The sequence below is a fragment of the Ananas comosus genome, linkage group 18 (assembly GCF_001540865.1).
Source record: "Ananas comosus cultivar F153 linkage group 18, ASM154086v1, whole genome shotgun sequence".
NCBI lineage: Eukaryota > Viridiplantae > Streptophyta > Magnoliopsida > Poales > Bromeliaceae > Ananas > Ananas comosus.
This window is the reverse complement of record NC_033638.1, coordinates 7,148,283-7,169,397: the sequence shown is the minus strand read 5'-3', so window position 1 is coordinate 7,169,397 and position 21,115 is coordinate 7,148,283. Positions and strand designations below refer to the sequence as shown.

The 21,115-nt window shown below is 38.7% G+C and overlaps 4 protein-coding genes and 1 non-coding gene across 10 annotated transcripts; 2 read left to right on the top strand and 3 right to left on the bottom strand.

The window, feature by feature from the left end:
* Positions 407–8,153, bottom strand: LOC109724082. 6 transcript variants are annotated; one of them, XM_020252739.1, is made up of 7 exons: positions 7,917–8,136; positions 7,591–7,686; positions 6,844–6,897; positions 5,751–5,804; positions 5,605–5,673; positions 4,961–5,104; positions 407–817 (listed from the first exon to the last, which is right to left on the bottom strand). In XM_020252739.1, the coding sequence occupies exons 1-6, from the start codon at positions 7,986–7,988 to the stop codon at positions 4,985–4,987; spliced, it is 465 nt and encodes a 154-aa protein (XP_020108328.1). In that variant the 5' UTR covers positions 7,989–8,136; the 3' UTR covers positions 407–817; positions 4,961–4,984. The 6 variants fall into 6 exon arrangements, with proteins under 6 accessions (XP_020108328.1, XP_020108330.1, XP_020108329.1 ...); XM_020252741.1 differs by lacking the exon at positions 407–817 and adding an exon at positions 7,752–7,769 and having other exon boundaries at positions 4,521–5,104; positions 7,591–7,644; positions 7,917–8,130; XM_020252740.1 differs by lacking the exon at positions 407–817 and adding an exon at positions 7,752–7,787 and having other exon boundaries at positions 4,521–5,104; positions 7,591–7,644; positions 7,917–8,120.
* Positions 1,363–4,624, top strand: LOC109724081 (pentatricopeptide repeat-containing protein At2g32630-like). Its single transcript, XM_020252737.1, has 2 exons — positions 1,363–3,482; positions 4,371–4,624. The coding sequence occupies exon 1, from the start codon at positions 1,493–1,495 to the stop codon at positions 3,254–3,256; it is 1,764 nt and encodes a 587-aa protein (XP_020108326.1). The 5' UTR covers positions 1,363–1,492; the 3' UTR covers positions 3,257–3,482; positions 4,371–4,624.
* TRNAG-CCC lies at positions 9,914–9,984 on the top strand. Its single transcript has one exon. It is a non-coding gene; the product is annotated as a tRNA-Gly (tRNA).
* Positions 11,049–14,009, bottom strand: LOC109723640 (60S ribosome subunit biogenesis protein NIP7 homolog). Its single transcript, XM_020252071.1, is given in 2 exon segments — positions 11,049–13,530; positions 13,533–14,009. Coding segments are annotated over 2 exon segments (348 nt in total). The 5' UTR covers positions 13,753–14,009; the 3' UTR covers positions 11,049–13,402.
* On the bottom strand, positions 14,705–20,265 carry LOC109723787 (autophagy-related protein 18a). Its single transcript, XM_020252273.1, has 5 exons — positions 20,246–20,265; positions 18,647–19,637; positions 16,691–16,892; positions 15,742–15,868; positions 14,705–15,100 (listed from the first exon to the last, which is right to left on the bottom strand). Exons 1-5 carry the CDS (start codon positions 20,263–20,265, stop codon positions 15,010–15,012), a joined length of 1,431 nt encoding a protein of 476 aa, XP_020107862.1. The 3' UTR covers positions 14,705–15,009.

Genomic DNA, 21,115 nt, shown 5'->3' with positions numbered 1-21,115 from the left:
AAGATTTTATAAATTTATTTTTTATATATATCTAATCTAATACTTTTTACTTATAATTCGTTGGCCAGCTCGTGTTCGGCTTGTTTAATCTAATCTTTTTAACTTGTTGTCCGTTAGCAAGCTCGTGTCTGACTTATTATTAGCGAACCGAACATGAGCTGAATTTTTCGGCTCGATATTTTAACGAATCAGATTAAATGAGCCGAACGTGAGCCCACCCTAGGTTGGGCGTGTTCGGCTCGCTGACACCCCTACTTGTGAGTGTACAAATATCATTATTATGCTCTCCATCCACATGCAGGAAGGAAGCATAAAAATAAAATAAAATAAAATAAAATAAAGTTGAATGAGGTAAAATTCAGAAGAAAATTTTCTAAGTTGATACAGATCTTTAAGATTCGCATATAAGATGAATCATACCGCTCATTAAATTATCTCAATAAAAACACCTCAACAAAGTTGGGACCTCTGTTAGTTAATTCGCGATTAATACGCGAATAATTCGCGTACTTTTAAAATTACGAATTAAACGGGGCGTCCCGTATTTTTTTAAAAAATTAGAAAAAAAACGCGATTTTTTTCTCAAAAATAATTATTCGCGAATTATTCGCGATTCGCGAATAAATCGCCCAAAAAATCGGCGATCGGCCGAGCGTCGCGTCGTCGCCGCTCGCGTCGGCGTCGTCCTCCGCCGCCCTCGCCGGCGCCGGGAGCAAGGGCCACGGCTGCGGATCCTGTCTCGTCGCCGCTCACGTCGTCGTCGTCCTCCGCCGCCCTCGCCGGTGCCGAGAGCAACGCTGCGAATCCCGTCTCGCCTCTGCAGAAAAAAAGAAGATGAACAGGAAAAAAATCGGGGCTCATAAGGCATGGATGGTGTACGCGGTCCACGAGGCCATTTCCACCTCGTGGACCGCATGAGGGGAGGTCCACAGTGGACCTGTGGACCTCCCTCTCTTTTATATATATATATATATATATATAATATATATAATATATATATATTAATATTAGTATATATATATATATTCATTTATTATATATTATTTATTTTATTTTTATTTTTATATAGAAATATTTATATGATATTTTATTTATAAATTTGTAATTATTTATTAATATTTTTAAATATATAAATCTTATATATTATTAATATATGTTTATTATTAATATATGAATATATTTAATTTATATATAAAAATTATAATAATAATATATATAGTATATTAATTATTATATATTTAATATATAGCCGAATTTTTGATCCCGAATTTTTATTTGGTGAACGTATAATACCCGTATAAATCACGTATCCGAATAATTACCGAATCCGTTTTTTAGTCGTATTTTTTAACGAATTTAAAAATTAAAAGACGAATTTTATTCGAATTATACCCGTACCGAATTTTTGCCGAATCCGAATTAACTAACTATGGTTGGGATCGACCCACAAGATCTCCAGATGTGGTCATAGATTCTGAAGAACAGCAACAACATGCTGAGAAAACATTTGCCAAATCCCAAGAATCCCCTTCTCCTCCTCCCAGGAACCCCCCGACCCCCCCGAAACCCTAATACCCCGTTCCCATCTCCCACCAAACCCTTCGCCTCCCTCTCCGACTCCCCCGATCCCCCGCTCCTCCAATCGCGCCTCGCCAGGTTCTGCGACCTCATCAAGCGCCGCCGCTTCGCCGCGGCCAAATCCCTCCTCAAAACCCTCGCCGAATCCGAAGCCCTAGCCCACCCGTTCCCCCTCGTCGCCCCCTTGATCCAGCGCTCCTGCGAGGGCGCCGGGGTCGCTCCCGCGGTGGCCTTCGACATGGCGTTCCGGGTCTACGCCGACGCGGGCGCGGTGGAGCGGGCCCTCGAGGTGTTCGACGAAATGCGCGAGAGGTTCGGGCGCGTCGAGGGCCGGTCGTGTAGCGTGTACCTCACGGCCTTGCGACGCGCCGGTCGGATGGACTCGGCGGTGGGTTTCATACGTAGGATGGTCGAATTGGACGGCGTCGTCGACGTCACGCCGTACTCGATCGCTGTCGTGATCGACGGCTTGTGCAAAAATGGGGAGCCGGGGATCGCCCGAGAGGTGCTCGACGAAATGCGCCGGAGAGGGAAGGAGCCCAATGTCTTGTCGTATAACTCGTTGCTCGAAGCTTATGCGAAGAGCCGGAACTTTGAGATGGTGGTTGAGGTATTGCGTCTGCTCGATAAGAGTGGCTTGGCTCCGAATGTCGGGACTTACACGATTCTTATCAATGCGTATTCGTCCTCCGGAGAGATCAACAAAGCCGAGGAGATCTTTGAGGAGATGAACAGGAAGAGATTGAGCGGGGATGTGTATTTGTACACTGCGATAATCAATGCAAATTGCCGGGCCGGAAATGTGAGGAGGGCGTCTGCGCTTTTCGACGAGTGTGTTGAGAGAGGCATCGAGCCAAATGATAGAACTTACGGGGCTCTGATCAACGGGTTTTGCAAGATGGGGCAGATGGAGGCCGCGGAGATGTTGACGAGTGAGATGCAAGCGAAAGGAATAAATTTTAATCAGATTATACTGAACACGATGATCGACGGTTACTGCAGGAAAGGGATGGTTGATAAAGCTCTCGAATTGAAGGCCATCATGGAGAAGACCGGAATCGAGCTCGACGTCTACACCTACAACACACTGGCGTGCGGGCTTTGCAAGGCTAATAGAATCGACGAAGCCAAGAAGCTTTTACATGTTATGATCGAAAGAGGGGTTTCTCCGAATTATGTTAGCTACACGACATTGATTGGGATTCATTGCAAGGAAGGAGACATGGTGGAGGCGAGGAGAGCGTTTAGAGAAATGGCGAATGAAGGACATAAGCCTAGCGTCGTTACGTACAATGTGATGATTGATGCGTATAGCAAGAAGGGGAGCATTCGGGAGGCCGAGAGGCTTAAGAAAGAGATGGATAAGAAAGGGCTAGTGGCGGATATTTACACTTATACTTCGCTGGTGCACGGGCACTGTATTAATGGAAAGGTTGATGTTGCGGTTAAGTTGTTTGAGGAAATGAAGCAAGGGGGCATCGCAGCGAACGTTGTTACTTACACAGCATTGATCTCTGGGCTGTCGAAAGAAGGGAGGTCGGACGAGGCGTTTGCGTTGTATGATGAGATGTTGGCGGCAGAGTTAACGCCAGATGATTCTGTTTATTCTGCTCTTGTAGGAAGCCTTCATAGCGCGAAAGGGAGTGAGGCTTTTACATTGAGAAGAGCAACTTTGTGACGTATGCCGGGAAACTATTGTAATCAGTGGAGACTGAAAGGGCCGACGGATTTGCTCTTTTGAACTAACATACATTTGAATGAGTTAAATTTGCTGCCGGTCTCTTGATGGCATGAGGAAACTTGGCTGATCAGAATGAAACTGGTTGTCTCACAATGAGGCTTAATATCACTTGGAGAGTTGAGATATCTAGCATTGCTTCGAGCAACTTCATTCGGACCAAAAGGTATTTATAGAATTTTTTTGAATCGGAGATCCTGTACGTCCTCGGCCAATAAGCTCGTGAACTAAGTGCAAGAAATTTAGCAAGGAAATTTCTTGAGGCACCGCATACTTAATGGATTTTTTTTTATTTGCTCTGATTATTCGTAACATGGCAGGGAAATTTTATACCAAAGTGCAAAATAGGAAGTACAAAGTTTTAAGAATAATATTCTCAAACATGACATTTGACTTTTGAGCAGCACTTGAACTGTTGTTGCGTGAATTCATTTCATTATGTATATGTCATGTAAATGTTTGTAGTTGTAGTTGGGATACTTCAAAGCGACAACATATACTTTAGTTGAGGATTACCTTGACATACACACATTCTATCCCCTGCATAGGACACACATTCCTATTATCAGTGCTTTTGTTCTTATTCGAGTTACACATCCACAGAATTATAAGACATTTATCTTCCTTTGTCATTATTATTTTCCATAACATATTGTTTTTAGTTTAGAAAATATAACGACTTGCTTTGTTTGTAATCCTCTTTTGCTAAGTTTAGAAACATTTTGATGCTTTTCATTCTTTGATCTTTGATCGCAGGTGATTTAAAAATGCCTTGCATGAAACTTTTTTATGCGTCCAGAAAATGGCGATGCATAATGTTTTGGTAATAATGATATGCAATAAATGGCTAATAAGAATAGAAAGGACAAAAGAATGTTATGAGGTGCATAGATGCATGAGATATATATATATTGATGATGATCGTTGCACTAAATCTTGCTTCTTAATATGTTGAATATATGAGAAAGGTGGAGTCACTGAAATGTCAATAAAAGATTTACCTGATCAACAACATAAGCTTACAAGCTCTATTATCATGGAAATATGCATTTAGGTTGAAGCAAATATTATGACTTGTGCGGACAAAAGTTGCTGTCACATCCACTATGGTAGAGGAAGAGACTGCTAGCTGCACAGGAGACTATCACATGCATGGAGTTGAAGTGGAGCATAAATGCTAAATTTTGTAATGGAAAGGTTTACAAGCTTCAAAAGGTCACTTTACATTTGAGAAATTTTGTGTTTGTACAGTACTTGTACCTTGTTCTGGCACATTATATTCAGCTACAATCCATGAGCTTTTGAAAATGGATCAGTACAGCTTGCAACAAGCACTAAACATGCTGTTTGTCTAATAACAGCCTTTCATAAGCCTTTGGACAATAAAACTGGTATAATAGCATTTGAAAAAAAACACACACACAATGACAATCAATCAACCCACCATATTTTTGCTCTCAATCAAATAACGAATTTCAGGACTATTTTATGCATAGTTGATGTAGCAGAGGCAGGCTACAGCAACTTTTATGCAGACAAAAACACCAGGAGATGAGATTAATCAACTATATTTAATCCAATGCTATGGTATAAACTTCGCAATATAGTATTTTCCATAGTGTAAATACAGCATACTGCTGTTACCTTGAGAAGAGGCGATAATTGTATTTATGCTTGATTTTCGGTGTCTGACGATGAAGCTTCTTCTGCTGCTGCTGCTGCTTTATGCATGCTTCCCTTCACTATTGGATTCGCAAATTCTTGGGCACGTTGAGGATCATCCTTGATCTATCAAGTGAATGCAAATCTTTCATTGAAAATCAGAGACAGAGGTGACGAGGAATCCATAAGAAGATGGACTTCTTGTGGGTGGAGTATCTTCAGGATGGCAAATAAGAAGACCCATTGCATGTTTTAGCACAAGTAATGTTTAGTTACTTCGGCTGCAGGATATCTTAATGGAAACAAAATGAATATTTAAAGCTGTTCTTTCCTCTAGGCTGTGCTTCCACAGATATTCACATGGCTTTTTAATTTACGTTCTCATGAAGTTCTCTTTATCACAACCCTATATTTGCATTTACATCACAAATACAGTATTGTATGAACTGCTGCTGACAGCTTCAAATCTGATATTCTCCTTTGCATGGTGGACTAAACAAAAGCTTTTAGTGACCAGCAAATTTGCCAATTCTAAAACTATTTGTTGTATTTCTTGTTAGCCTAGGAAGAAAACATTTCTCATGTTAAAGCATCTAAGTACTGAGAAAGAAGATAATGCTAACTACCAAATTCCTGCGACCGCTCGTCAGACTGTTTTGTTGCACTTGAAGATTGGTGTTTAGTTCCTTGAATTCCTGGTGTCAAAGAAATATTACACAATAAATAAGAACATAGGCCAAAAAAAGGGATGATAAAAGATCCTCAGACTTACAATTCTCAATTGGTTCAATTCACTATTGAGTTCTTTCTTGAGCTCTAAAATATCCTGCATGCAACAAAGTTTAAAAAGAAAAAAAATTGAGAAAAATGTATATTTGTGAACAACATGTTGCAGTAGTATAATAGAAGTTTTCTTTATCACCCCAGTTTTTAGAGAAACACTTAATTTTTATATGCTGCTTTTGAAAGGTTTGCTGCAACTACAAATGCCCTCAAGTTATGATGACACCAACCACCAACAACAAATGCTCTGAGGTTATACCGGCACCAACCACCAATTTCACTAAATTTACTAATTCGGAAAGAGTTAATTAAAATACCACAAACATACGAAATTAGCATAAGGTTGTTAAGGGCTAATATTTTACTTGTACAGGAACCATGCAGTGCATATACATTCCAAAAGAAAATAAAGCATCAGTTGATAGAGACATGCCAATGCTCACCAAAGAACTTACCCTGTCATCAACCAGTAGTAGCAAAACAAGAAAAAAGAAAAGAAAAATAACATTTGTACACACAAATGAACGGCATTTTATTAAATTGGTTTCATTTAGGAAATTATTCAGAGAGAGAGAGAGAGAGAGAGAGAGAGAGAGAGAGTGAGAGAGCCCGTCAAATTGAGCTTTCCACAAGCTACGAAGTAAACATTTCATGCTGCACAAAGCATGGCCAGTTGAACACCAACCACTCCGTTCCAAACGTTTCAGTTGACCACTAATAAATTGATACAGGAGTAACAAGTAACAACAGCACATGAAAATCTTATGACCATTGACCATGTTGATTTAAAAAATGATTCATTTAAAAATTGACCATATCACTGTTTACTTAATTTCGCCCAAACATATTGAATCATCTTGCGTCTACAACGGAAAGAAAAGAAGAGGCTGGTGATAATGTGGCGAAAAAAATTTGATGGATCCATCAAACTTCTACTACTTTGATTTGATTAATAATACATTTTTGAAGTTAATTAACAAATAAGCTCCCAATAAAAGCCAAAAAGAGAAACTTACCTCTTTGTATGTCATGTTAAGTAATAAAAAAAAAACCCCAATAAAGGCCCAAGAAGAGAGACTTACAACTTTATACGCCTTGACTTGTGTGTCCAGAGTTGACCTCCATTTTTGCACCTCCTGCAGAATAATAATCACCAAATTATAATCAACCTAGCATGATAATATATACATCAGGTTAAAACATGTTGAGACCCCTCAACCTGATGCCATTCTAAGACACTCGCCTCGACTTATACTTTTTTGAATTGAGTTTGTTGAATTTAAATTTTAAATATTAAAAATATTGTTCTTTAAAACCTCAAGTTTCTAGAGAATAACTGTTGTTTTATATAATTTAATATGGTATCAAAATAAAAGGCTCTGAGTTCGAGTCCTATCAGACTCCTAATGTTATTTAATTTTCTCCCTATTTAATTCAAACTCACGTCTCGAGCATACCAAAATTATAAATATTAAAAATACCGTCTCCTGATAACTTCAATATCTGAAGAATAGCGGTTGTTTTATATAATTTAACAGAGTTATTCGAGTCAAGTATATTACCGATTTTGTTTAAGTAATTAGCCACTAATTGTAGACGAAATCTGTAGTATCATTAGTTGGAGAGGTGCTAGAGTCGTTAAATTTAGTGAAATTGCTGTTAAACATAACAAAATTCTCAATTTTAACTGATTAGTATAACTCAAATTTAATTAAAACAAAGTAAGGTTAAGCGGTCGATATAAGAATGGGCTATAATTGAGGGGTCCCAATGCATTTTTACCTATGTAGACATTATAAAGAGTGTGAAACATGCACCATTATCTCTACCTGTTTCATCCCTTGAATCCTCGCCAACAACTCTGTTTGCGATTCAGTTAATTGCTGATAACATATCAAAACAAATTCACATTCGAAACGATTAACCTACGAATCCACCATCAAACGCATCAATCAAAAACCCTAAAACGCAAGGAATGCGCGCATCTCACCGCGATCCGTTCTCCCATCTGCTCAAAATGCACCTTCTTCTCAGACCACAAGCGACATCAGGGCAATTAGATCCAAAATCCGAACCAAAATTCGATTCAACTAAGTCTCTCCCGGAAATCGAAGATGAATCTGAGTGGATCGGAGATAGGGTTGACGGAGATTACCGGGGTGAAGGGCGGCGGATCGAAGGTCGCCGACGCAGGAGGAGGAGGAGGAGATGGGGTGGTATCCGCCATTAGAGCTTCGATTAAGCTCGGAGGAGGAGGTAGGAGAGGAAGGGGAAGAGGAGAGAGAGAGAGAGAGAGAGAGAGAGAGAGAGGGGTGAGGGAGAGGGATCGGAGAGCGTGGTGGGTATATATATATATAGGTGCTTTCGAATGAAGCGAAGGGGTTGTTGAGTTTGGTGATCCATGTTCACAAGTACGTTATCAATACCCGGTCAACACATAATTGAAGTAAATGGGTAAATTTCACGTTTGGTCCTCACACTATCAGTCGCCTACATATTGGTCCACAATCTACATTTTAGTCTTCGAGTCCTTTAGTTTTTTTTATTGGGTAAACTTCAAATGCCACCACTGCAGTTTCGCACTTTCTTATTTTAATACCGAGTGGTTTAAAGTGTATCAATTTAGCATCTATGGTTCTATTTTTTTATTTTCATCAACCCCTCCGTTAACTTTTCGTTAAATAATATACAAAAAACTTTAGATACCCCACCTATAGTTTATCGAATTTTTACTTTACTATTCTTTTAGTTTTAACTTTGTGACTGATTTAATGAAAAAAATTAGTGGAGAGAAAAATAAAGAAAGAAAAATAAAATCACAGGGTTCGAAAGTGATACACTTTAAACTATAGGATATTAAAATGAGAAAGTGCGAAACCCAACATTGTGTAGTTTCATTCGTTGGTAATATGATATTTGAGATTTGTCCTCCTCACCTGGTGAATGATATATAGATGAAATACTATCATGTTGGAAAATGGAAACAGTTCTTATCAAATATTTACTCAATATGGTTGATGTGTTACATTACATAAAAGTGAAAGCCTTTAATTTATTCATGCATGTATTCAAAAAATATAATATAAATTTGTCAACAAATAAACTATATAATAGGTAATGTTCTGAAAAAGTTAAGCATTTTTCGTATTATACCTATGACTGCCCTGCGCTTATAGAAGAAGGCCATTTGCGTTTATGATTAAAATTAAACGACATAACTTATCATCTTAAAATAAATGTCGCTAAGGACAATCCAAAATGCTATTCTTGTATACCGTTTGTGTTAACAATTCTGATGTGGAATTCCAAATCTGATGTGTATTGTAACACCTCCGATAGTCCCACATCGCATGAGATACTGATTCCGATCAGTTTATATAAGATCTACACGCTAGTAATAATAACTGGGCTTAAATATTTTTGGTCGGTGATTTGAGCCCAACGAGTTATTGTTGCTAGCGGGTCGGGTCGTTACATTTAATATCAAAGCCGAATATCAGCCGAAAGTGTGAGAGCTAAGTGTTATATGGGGGTTTGATGGGAGCCACCTCTAGAATACACCAACTGGTTTGGTGGAAGCCACCTCTCCTGATCTGTTTGATTTGGACCCGACGAGAACGTCAGGGTCTAAACAGGGGGAGTTTGTAACGTCCTCAATAGTCCCACATCGGATGGAATGGAATACTGCTTCTGAAACCTACACGCTAATAATAATAACTGGGCTTAAGCATTTTGCGCCGGTAATTTGGACCCAACGGCTTAAGCATTTGCGCCGGTGATTTAGACCCAACAAGTTATTGTTGCTAGCGGGTCGAGTCATTACAAGTATTACACAAATTTTACTGTTACATCAAAAATTTAAAAGTCAACCTTATAGATGACCTAAAGTATTTCTCTAAAATAAGACCATTTCTCCTATTACACCCATTAATTTATACTATTTTATATAAACTAAGAAGCTCGGGAGCTCAATACTCATTTTAAACAACCACAAAATATATAGAATCTATAACCTCTTAAGACAGCAGATTTTTAGGTAAAAATATAAAATATATCGAGGTGTAATCTTTTGCCATTAAAAAGATGTTCTTGACCTTAAGATATGATTATATATCGTATAAGATCAAAAAACATTAAATTTTTTCAGTCAACGCGCATCTGGTGTAGTGGTATCATAGTACCCTCCCACGGTACTGACCGGGGTTCGATTCCCCGGATGCGCATTTTTTTTTTCTAAATGATATTTATAAATTGGGTTATTAAAATTTTTAGATTATTATAATTTTCAAGTTGCTAAAATTATATATAATTTGTTGAAATTTTTATGTGATTGTTAGAATAATATATGAGATATAAAAAAAATAGTAAATAAGTAAAAGACGGTGAAACTTTACCGTGATTGTTAAGATTATATGTATAGAGTATTATGATTTTCAAATTGTTAAGATCATGCAACTTGTTGAAATTTTTATATGATTGTTAGAATAATATATAGGATATAAAAAAAAAAATAGTAAATAAATAAAAGACGATAAGCTTTACTGTCGATGAATCGTTCACCGTCTCTGTTTTTTTGAGAAATTAGGAAGGTGATAAATCATTCACCATCTCTATTTTTGTGGAAAATTAGAAAGACGATTAATCATTCACCGTCTCCGCTTTTATGAAAAATTAGAAAGGTGGTGAATTGTTCACCGTCTTCGTTTTTGTGCAAAATTAGAAATACGGTAAAGTGAAACACAAAAAAAATCTTCAACAACTGGTGAATCGTTTTATGGAAAATTAGAAAGGTGAGTGAATTTTTTCTTAATCCTACAACATGCAAGTAAAACCAAAAAAATCTTCAACAAGCAAAGTGAAACACAAAAAGGAAAAAAAAAAATACATTTAGCTCCCTCAAAAATCTTTATTTTATAAATAGCCCTACCAAACTTATATTTGCATATATGACCTTCTACCTGCCACGCAAGCACCACATTGGTATTTTTAAATTGAACACGATAATTAAATCACCGTATTCATATCCACACTCTAGTCGCTATTTTTTAACTTAGGGACAATAAGATATACAAAAAGAAAGATAGTGATTAAACACGATGATTGAATTACCTTGTTCAACTTAAAAACGCCACCTGAATGCTCTCATCATAAGAGACTATTTATGCAAATATAAATTTGTTATGACTATTTGTTCAAAAAAAAAATTTGTGGGGAATAAATACAAAAGAAGCCCCAAAAAACAAGACAGACACAGGACCAGGAATATCAGACCTCAAAAAGCCTTCACTTGCAAAAATTGGCTGGTAAACAACTTTAAGCAGCTATAGCAGAGAATTACCCAAATGAATTGTCTTACATAATTCTGTGTTTTTTATATAGTAGTACACAAAAATCCACGGTTCCGCGGACAACATCACAGTTCTTATAGGAACCTAAAAGCTGAAAATATGAGCTAATAGAACATTTAACTTTCGGTGCAAGAAGGCTAAAACGAAAACTCGAAGAACGATACTCGCAGCATTGAAACATAATTAACTTCTTGTAGCAACAAGATTGCCTCACGCAAAGCCACGAGAGCAGCGTAACCGAAACTTCTCTTCCTTTCCTGGTGATATCTGCAAGCATGAAAGCAAAAGATTGAGAATCTCGCCATCCAGGTTCGAATGGTTGTTTAAGTAACTCAAAAAGAAACAACGGAGAAATAGAGAGGGGAAAAAATTTTGATTGACTTGTTTAGGACCTGTTGGATTGCATGAATACTTATTCATTTCTTGTGTTTTCTTACACATTACTCTGTTAGATTTATACTATCCTTTTCCTATTTTCACCTCATTTTTCTCTCCTTACTCATCGCAGCGCTTAGTAAAACCATTTAAGCTTCCTCCCCCTACTCATTCTTTATGTGAATGAGTGGTACCCAGCATGAACAAGGCTGGTTATCTGAAGCAACTTTAACCCGAATGATCCATTATAAGAACATATAAATGTTGGCTTCATGTATGATTAATCCCTTTTGCACTACTAATTTTAAATTTATTTTCTCTATGCCTTTGAAACAAATAAATATTTTAGAAGAAAATGCTAGAAAAACTATTCTAGAACAATATAAGTATAAAGCTGAACCCCATTTTGAACTTCAAGGTTGACTCAAATAAATCAAAAGGACAATCTAAACATTAATTAAACCCTTACAGAAGTCAACCTCCATATTAAAGGAAACAACAAAAGCGACAAAATAAATACAAGTCAAATTTTAGGCTGCAGTAGTAAAGAGCAAGTGCATCCGACTTTACAGAGGGAACGATAAAGTTTTTCCACATTTGAATCTTGTTCGAGGCTACAGACATTCAAGTTTTCATTCGACCCACCAAGAAGCAACACCAACTAAACTATTCCATCATCGTCTCCAAATAAATGTTGTGTCAGAGTGAGAAATTAGAAAAAAGACTACACAATACGAATTCAAAAGGCAAAGACCGAAGAATAAGTTAAGCCGCAAAATATCGCTACCATGTGCCACATCTACTGCACGCAAAAGCAATCTCAAACACTTTTATAAGATGCCCTCCGGATACCTAGAGAGGCTACGGCATTCATAATTTACTACAAATTTCTGCATTCGGCGTTCAAAAGCAAGACAATCCTCAGCAACAGTCTGCAAAGTTGGGAGAAATCTGGAGTGATGAACTGGAAAGCTTAAAAACAGCGAATTCAATAGAACGATGATGCAAACGCCGACTAATTATTCCTTTTCGTGAATCAACTCCACTATATCTTCACTACAAGTATCTATAAGCGATGCCCCCATATTGGTCCTTAATGAAAAGAAAAGGAAATACAATGTGTGTAGCGCTCATGGTACTTAAATTACTCCTAGAGCATGTTTGGTTCATGATCTGAATAGGAACGAGAAATGAAATTGGATTGCATCGGAATGGAAAATAGAATGATGAATTACCTAAAAATATTTGATTCGTTATTGGAATGAAAACTCGGAACGAATGCCTAGAATTTTGAGAGATGATTTGGTTGAGAGAGAAGAGCGATGAAGGGAGGGGTTAGGTGTTTGTGAGTTACTTAGAATAGAATAATTCAGGATTCAAAATCGAATCGGACCACAAATAATTCGATCATTCCCTTTTCCGGAGTGGAACGAGAATCGGAATACGAGTCATATAGGAATCAGTGAATCTCATTCCGATTCCAGAGTCTAAAACAGACGAACCAAACAAGCCCTTACTATCTACCTCAGGAAACAACCCATGCAAAACAAGAATCAAGAATCAAATCCGTCGAGTATAAAAATATAAAAACACCATTTTCCGGTGCTCAAACTTTCCGAAGAACGACCGGTTGTTTGAATTCGAATAATCCAACCGCGCTCCTAGTCTCATCTAATTTCCTTATGTTTAATTCAAATCCCCCTCTCGGGTCTATCAAAAAGTCTTAAAGTCAAAACATGAGGGTGTGGATTGTTCTGCAGTATTCAACAATTAGCGCGATCATTTATATTGATTTCCTTCGTGTCAGTATCAGAGCATCATCAGAGTCAGAGTCAGAGCAGGTGATCCTGAGTTCGAGTTCGAGTGTCGGTAGGCATTTCATTGTTAACGAGATTAGTTGTTAATAAATAAATTTTGCTTACTGGGGAGGGGAGGGGAGGGCGACGCCGAAGCCGAGGGGGAGGTCGGAGATGGAGAGGACGACGACGCCGTCGCCGGCGCTGGTGTTCTCGGTGACGCGGGCGAGCATGGACTTGGAGACGGGGTGCCCAGCGACGCCAGCCGGGGCCGGGCCACGCTCGTCGCGCGCCGGACCAGCGACTCGCCGGCGTAGTACACGCGGTTCTTGTGCAGCCGGAAGCAGCACCGCGCCGACGGGTCGGGAGAGCAAGGGTCCGGCCGCTCCACCAGAAGCTTCAGGTTCGGCCCCGTGAACTTGAACAGCTTCCCGAACACCTGCGCCGTCTCCTTCTCGTCCAGCGGCCGCATTTTCTTCTTCCTTTTCCTTTTTTTTTTTTTACTTTTTTCTTTTTTTCTCTTTCTTTCTTTCTTTCTTCGACTTGCAAGAAGATTTTATTTAGATCGGAAATAATTCGGGGCTTTGGGGTTGGGGGGCGAGGGGAAGGCGATGTTATTAGGGTTTGCTTGCTTGCTTGCTTGCTTGCTAGGGGGTGCTGAAAACCAAAGAGCGAAGCGGACCCGTTAACGAGTAACCTCCACCCACAGGACCCGGGATGTCGATGGATATGGGTACCCTGATTGATCCGATACTAAATAAATAAATATAAATATAATTTTAAACGCGGATACAAAAGAAAAAAGTTTCTGCCGAATTCGCGTTCCAATATAGATTTTGTCTTTTACCGATCTGAATACCAATCAGAATAGATTTTACATCACTACTTTAAAAATTTAGAATTTGCACTAAATATATATAAATAGGTTTGATATTATATTTAAAAATTTAGAATTTAATATAATATATCATAAAATATGGTAAAAGAAATAATTATTTTAGATCTAAATTTTTGGATTCAGATTTGAATCTGGATTTGATTGAATATAAATTTTTAAAATCTGTCGGATTTGAACCGGGTTCAATTGTCGGGTTCAAATATTTAAAAACTCATTCGGAATCAGACCCGTCAACATCGCCGGTTGAAATAGGTGTGCACATGTAACCTACAGAGTCACCTTCCAAACCAAAACCAAAACCAACCACGCTGTGCAACGCGCAACCGCCGGGAGATGCTCGGCGGACACATTTGGAGGAGCAGGAGGTCGAGAAGGACGGGGAACGATGGTCCAAGTCTGATTTGGATAGAGGGCAGCAATCACAAATTGGAAGACTGCAGATAGCCGCTTTTCCCCACGGGGGCACATGAATGGGCGCAACAACCATCAGTGAAGGCAGGCATACATCCATCAGTTGGCATCCACATGAGCAATCTTAGAATCAAACTCACATTTCACAAAGCCTCGATATAAATACAGATTATTTTCTCCTTTTTTTCTTTTCTTTTTTTTTTCAGTGGAGGCCTAACAATCAATCATATGCAGCAGTAGTAGCAGCAGTATCATGTCAGTAAACAGTGATTCAGAGTTGTTGAATACATACTTTGCAAAACCCCGGTAGATGCCTATATACAAATTATTGGCACTTTTTTCTTGTTTTTCCTTCATTCAGAGAGCTGAACAACAATATTTAACAGTAATAAAACAAAAGACTAATATGTTTCCAAGTTGCTACATCGCTGCATCTGGTTTTAGAAAATTGTAGCATTCCAGCTGCGTCATCTCTCCACCATTCGCCGGATCGAATTGGCATCTATAGAAACTGCAGGTACAAAATATCGCGATTCAAGTTCAGTACAAGGTTGAAGCATGAGATTGTAAACTGAGATAGAACCAGCGGAAGATATCGTGGAAGCAATTACAAAGTTTAAAAATCATATATTTATTATCATTTTAGACTAGATAATAACATATTATCCTGAGACGTCCCTTTTCTTGTCTAGCTTACTTCGTGTTGGCTTTTATGGTAACAAAGGTCGGGAAGAGTCAGCTAAACGCCACATCCAACAAGCTGGATGGTTTTTTCCTCACGAACAAAAAAGGAGAACATATAATTTCACAATTAATGCACGTTCCTCTATCTTTCAGCATAGTTGATTTTTGAAAATGGCTGTTCCATCCTATAAGTGGGATTGCTCTGTGAAATGTTTTTGACAAAGACAGTGAGAGAAGTAGAGATGGTTGATGGACAAGTATTTTAATTTCAAAGTTTGTGTACGCAAAATATATCAGCCACAACCATCAAGAAAAGCCCAGTTTTAAGATTATGATAAAGCTTAGAAAGTGTTTGTTTCTGACAATATTCCAACTTGTGAAAATCCAAGACTTTCAAAACTCATACAAGTACTTTTGCAAATCAAATAAGTCACTCAAGAGAACATGGAAGAATCTAACAACACGCACCTGCCATCCATCCCAACAATCACAACAGTGTTTTTCTGGTGGCCAAATGCAACAATATACTGTGTACCTTCATGCAACCGGAACTGAGCCACTGACCATTCTGAGTGGAAATATTTGGGCAAGACGCCTAAAAAACGAAAGCCATTTCAGTGATTAATATCATATGTCAAAGTTAACCATAGTCTTTTACAGTAACAACACTCCAAGGCCTCACGTTTTATTGCACTCAGCTACTGAAATCTATCAGATGGTAAGAACACATAAAGATCACACTTTTTATTGCACTCCACAACTGAAAACTATCAGTAAGACAGTAATTAATGGAAGTGGACCACAAAATACAATGATGAAATAAATTCTCTTTAAATAAGCATTAGAATTGCTAGATTAATGTTAACACGCAAAATATTGATTATGCGTCATATTCAGACACTCATCACTTATTTGAACCATTAGAGGATCCGTATATATCTTTGTAATCCAAATTTAATTATCTACTTAAATAACTCCATATCTTTGTAAATTAGGAGAACCAAGGAAGCACTTGCTCAGTTGAATTTTTGTCAAGTGGAAGATCAGACTGCCAAATTTTTGTCAAGAAGCTAAGCAAGGAATTTGGCAAAAAGGAAAGCCAAAGCTTCTTGCTTGTGTGGAAGAAGCCAAATTAGGCTTCTGGATCCAAAAAGCGGAAGCAGCACTTGAGTTTCTGCATGTGGCTCCAGAATCAAGGAGGTTGTCGAGAGCATTTTATCAGAAAACTTATTAGTGCTTCTCAAAAAGCTCAACTAGGTGACAGTTATACAAAACCTCCGGCCAGGCCAAACAAGCCCTAAAAGCCTGAACAATAAAAGTTAATCTGGCACTTCCTTCACAAAAAAAAAAAAATTCTGTGCAATTCAATAGCATGTGGTACAGTTGCTAAAACGCTGCAAATAATAGGAAAATTTACCTTTGATGAAAGAGAGAGATGAGCCAACATGTGGGACGTTTGGATCAGGTGCAGGACGAGGCCTATCGTTTGCAGTTAATCCCAAATTGACCTTCAAGTTGAATACATGAACTGTTCCCTTGTCACTGGAGACCGCCAACCACTGCATGTTAGCAGAGAAAGCCAAGCTATATATCTCTGCTCTGTCAGCCCCTCTCCTTACCTATGCATAGGTTAAAAATAACAATCCAATCAAACTTTCTAATATGAACATGAGTAAATTATAGAATACACACAAATAGCTTCAGCACAAATTTGTTAAGATGGTACAATAGAAACTTAAGAAGTCTGATGGTGTTATTTTTTGAGCAGTCTAGACAAAACAATTAAGTATAAGCCAGCCAAATAAAATCCTGAATTTTGTTATATTTTCCAATATATTAACTCTTCGCGCTGTTATGAAGGGCTTCGCACATAGAACAAAGTTCTCTGCAAGAGACAAACAGGAGCGACATATAAAAATCTTGCAAAGTTAATATTTTGACCGTAAACCTATGTCGACAAGTTACATCAGAAATCTTTAATCTTGGATACTGAGAAAACAGAAGGGCACAAAGATAAATGAAGTTTGAGAACTAAGATAAAGATCAGTTCAATGTAAAACTTGAACTAGTCTCCTTATGGTAATATTGATGTCCCACCCATGGATCCAAATTGATCGGGCTTCAATGTACTTAGCTTTTATTCACTGAATATTGACCATTCTGAAGACTACAATTGTTCTCACCAGAAGAAGAATGAGTTCATCACATCAAAATGCACCCATCAAAAATCTAGAAGCTTGGAAATGAAAATTAACTAACCCCAGATTTCTCAGTCTTCAGGTGAAAAGAGCACTCATCTTATAAAATAGTTTGAGAAGTTCAGACCTATCAGCAAAGTTGCTCTTCTTGACTTGAAATAAAAATAATTAATAATCCTTTAGCTTCTTCAACACCCAACCATTGGATGTAATTACAGCCTAGGATGGAAAGGATGTTTGGTCCTCCCAAATGATACAACACCAAAAGCAAATAATAACACACAGGCAAGATTAAGCAGTAAGAGAGAAAAATTCATTTCTGCAGAAATTTGACCATGCTTCAGATTTCAATTTTGTAAAAGATCAGAGGAAAAAGAAGAAAAATACAAGGGAGATAACATATTTAGCAATGATTGTCTTTTTTTAAAACTCAATTACTTATTGGTCTACTTATTATAATATTCCACATATCTGCAAAGTGAAAGAAGAAATTTAAAACGTGGTGAGATGCTTGCCACCGACAGCCACACAGTTAGAAGGGGCTAAAGCAGTAAAGAATGTATTAATGGATCTAAACTAGAGCCTTTAGCAGCCTAATTTAACAGAAGAGGAACAAGAAGAAGGTACAAGATTAGACAGTTCAGCTAATGATATCCATTACGCTTTCGACACTGTTCCACTAGTACCTCCGACATTTATATTCTATTCCACGTACCAGCATGATCAAATTAGTTCAACATGATAAAATTTGATCAAGTTTCTCTATTTCAGTTCCAACTCAAGCAGAAAAAGATTACAATCCATGAAAAATCGTACAGCAGGCAATATTCAATCATCAATATAGAGTAGACAGTGCTTGAATTTCAGAACTAGACTAAGTTTGTTAAGTATCCTCTCACATCATCTACTGTTTTAACAGATAAGCTATCCACCAGTTAAATTGCAATTCTACCCTATAAAGCTTAAACACCAATCAATCCGCAAAAAAAATTTCATTTGTGACAAATTGAAAGCCTTCAGAATTAATTACTATATTTGTTTACCTTTATCCGCTGAACAGTTTACTATCACACCAATCCATTTCAATCCCCAAGATCATCTCCACACAAAGGAAAAAAGCAACTAAAGTAGTAAACTGCAAAGAATCAGAAAAAGATAGGAAGTGAATCTCTTACCTCCTGGAGCAGAGTTCCGTCGGAGGTGCTGAATATCCTGATGAGGGTTCCCTTGGTGCTCGCGGTGGCGATCAGCCGGCCATCCTGCGACAGGGCGAGGCACGCAATCCTCGAATCGTGGGCCATAATAAATTTGGTCCGCCGGGCGCCGTAGTGCTCGACCCGGACCTGCCCCTTCTGGCCGCCGGGGCAGACGAGGACGAGCGAGCCCTGCTGCTGGGACACCACGCAGAGGCCCTTCGGGTTCGGCACGGTTTCGATCTGGTGGAAGAGCTTGAGGTCGGCGAAATTGTACACGAAGATCTTGTGATCGAGCACGACGATGATCCGGTCGCGGCGGAGGCGCACGGCGCGGACCTCGGAGCGGAAGGAGAGCTCGCCGATGCAGCGGCTCTGGTGGTCGTCCCAGATCATGACCTTGTTGGGGGAGTAGTAGGGCTGGGAGCCGCCGCCGACGAGGGCGAGGATGTTGCACCGGAAGAGCATCTCGACGGCGCCGATGCCCCCGCCGTCGAAGTCCCTGCGGAAGATCTCGCGGAAGGGGTCGCAATTGTAGATGCGGAACCCGCCATCAGTGCCCGCAGCGAAGCACCCGTAGTCCTGGTTGAAGGACAGGTGGAGGAGCGACGGCGCCGCCGCACCCTCCGCCGCCGCCGGCGGAGCTGAAGAAGACGACGATGGCTGCTGCGGCGGCGGCGGCGGCGGCGGCGCTACCCGTATAGGCTGGAGGGTAGGGCTAGGGCCGGGATTAGGGTTAGGGTTTTCGCGGGGCGGGGAATCGACGGAAGAGTCCTCTTCCTCTCCCACGTCGCGAGAGGCGGTCTCGTCGTCATCGGGGGGGTGGGGATCAGGCGATGGGGGCGACGGAGAGGGCTCCTGGAATTCGATTAGGGTTTGGGGATCTTCGAGAGGAGGAGGAGGAGGAGGAGGGGGAGGAGGAGAGAAGGAAGAGGTGGGATNCCACCTCCGCCTCCGCCTCCTCCGGGGGAAGCTTCGCGTGCTCGTCCGCCATTGGAGCCGAGATCGAGGTCACGGGGAGCGCGAGGAGGAGGACGACGACGACGACGAAAGAGATGTCGGAAAATTTTATGGGGATTCGAGGATAAAAGTGGCAGCCGGGGAAGAGACCTGATTGGGAGCTCGAAGGCGGTGGGACGAAGGAATAAAATAAATAAATAAACCCTATAAATAGCACCTTCATGTATTTTAAAATTAAAATAAAATTTAATCTAACAAAATATACTGTAAATTATTTTAAATTTCTATACATAAAAAAATTATTATACAATATTAAAATTTGCTGCATTTCATTATGCGAGGGCGTGTTTGTTTTCGCAGAACTATACTTCGTCCAAATCGGCCAATTTCACTGGCACGGTGAAATTCGATATTGCACTTGTTCAAAAGAAAGTCGCGAGTTTGCAGTATACGCGAATTACGAGACTGGTCACTGATCCTACTGAAGTTCGAGCTGATTGCTACATCCAAACGTTGTAAAACCAGGTTACACGAACTCGTGAGTTCAATACTGAATTTCTGTTAAAATAAACGCGTCCTAAAATATCATACTATTAAAAGAATATAAATTAAGCTACATACCTGGATACAATTGAAGGCATAAAATGAGCGTTGTCCAGGAGTCCGGCTACTATACTTTTATGAGTATAGAGCCTCTTGTACTCATAAGTTTTTGCCCGTTAGATTTACCCTTTAATCATTTTCACCCGTTAGATTATACTATTCAATCAACCACCCACTCAACCCTAGGGGGCCCACTATCAACCTAACCGTAATCACTTTCATCATAACCGTATATTTTTTCATCTGAACGGCTGAAAACTTATAAGTACAAAGAGCTGTATACTCATATAAGTATAGTAGCCCCAGCCCGTTGTCCAGTTTATTATAAAACAATAATATCCAAATTTTATAGTAATTAATATATAAATTTTGAAAATAGTATAAAAAGTATATGTTATGTTTAATAATTTAGATTTTGAGTTTGATACTTATTTTTGAGGAACTGTATGTGATTAATTTACTTATAAACTTTATGGTGGTAGTAATTTGAGAATTCAGCTATACAAATTATCTTATGTAATTACGAAATAAACGTCATGGGGCTAAATTATACTAACTTTGGTTCTCAAATTATGAAATACATGATATTTTAATTCTCATATTCTATCTTTTATAATTTTTAGTTGGAAATTTATAAATTATTATAATTAAACTCCGCAATTCAATTTTATTAATTAAATATTAAATTATTGTCAATATGGGATTAATATGATATTGTAATTATTATAACATCATTAATCATAGCACTGGCACATCACTTATATATTAACAGTATATTAATATTTACTCAATTAAATTAAATTATGATACTTAATTATAATAATTAAAAAAATAAATTAAAATTTAAAATTTAAAAATTTTACACGTTTTATCGGTTTTTATGTTGAA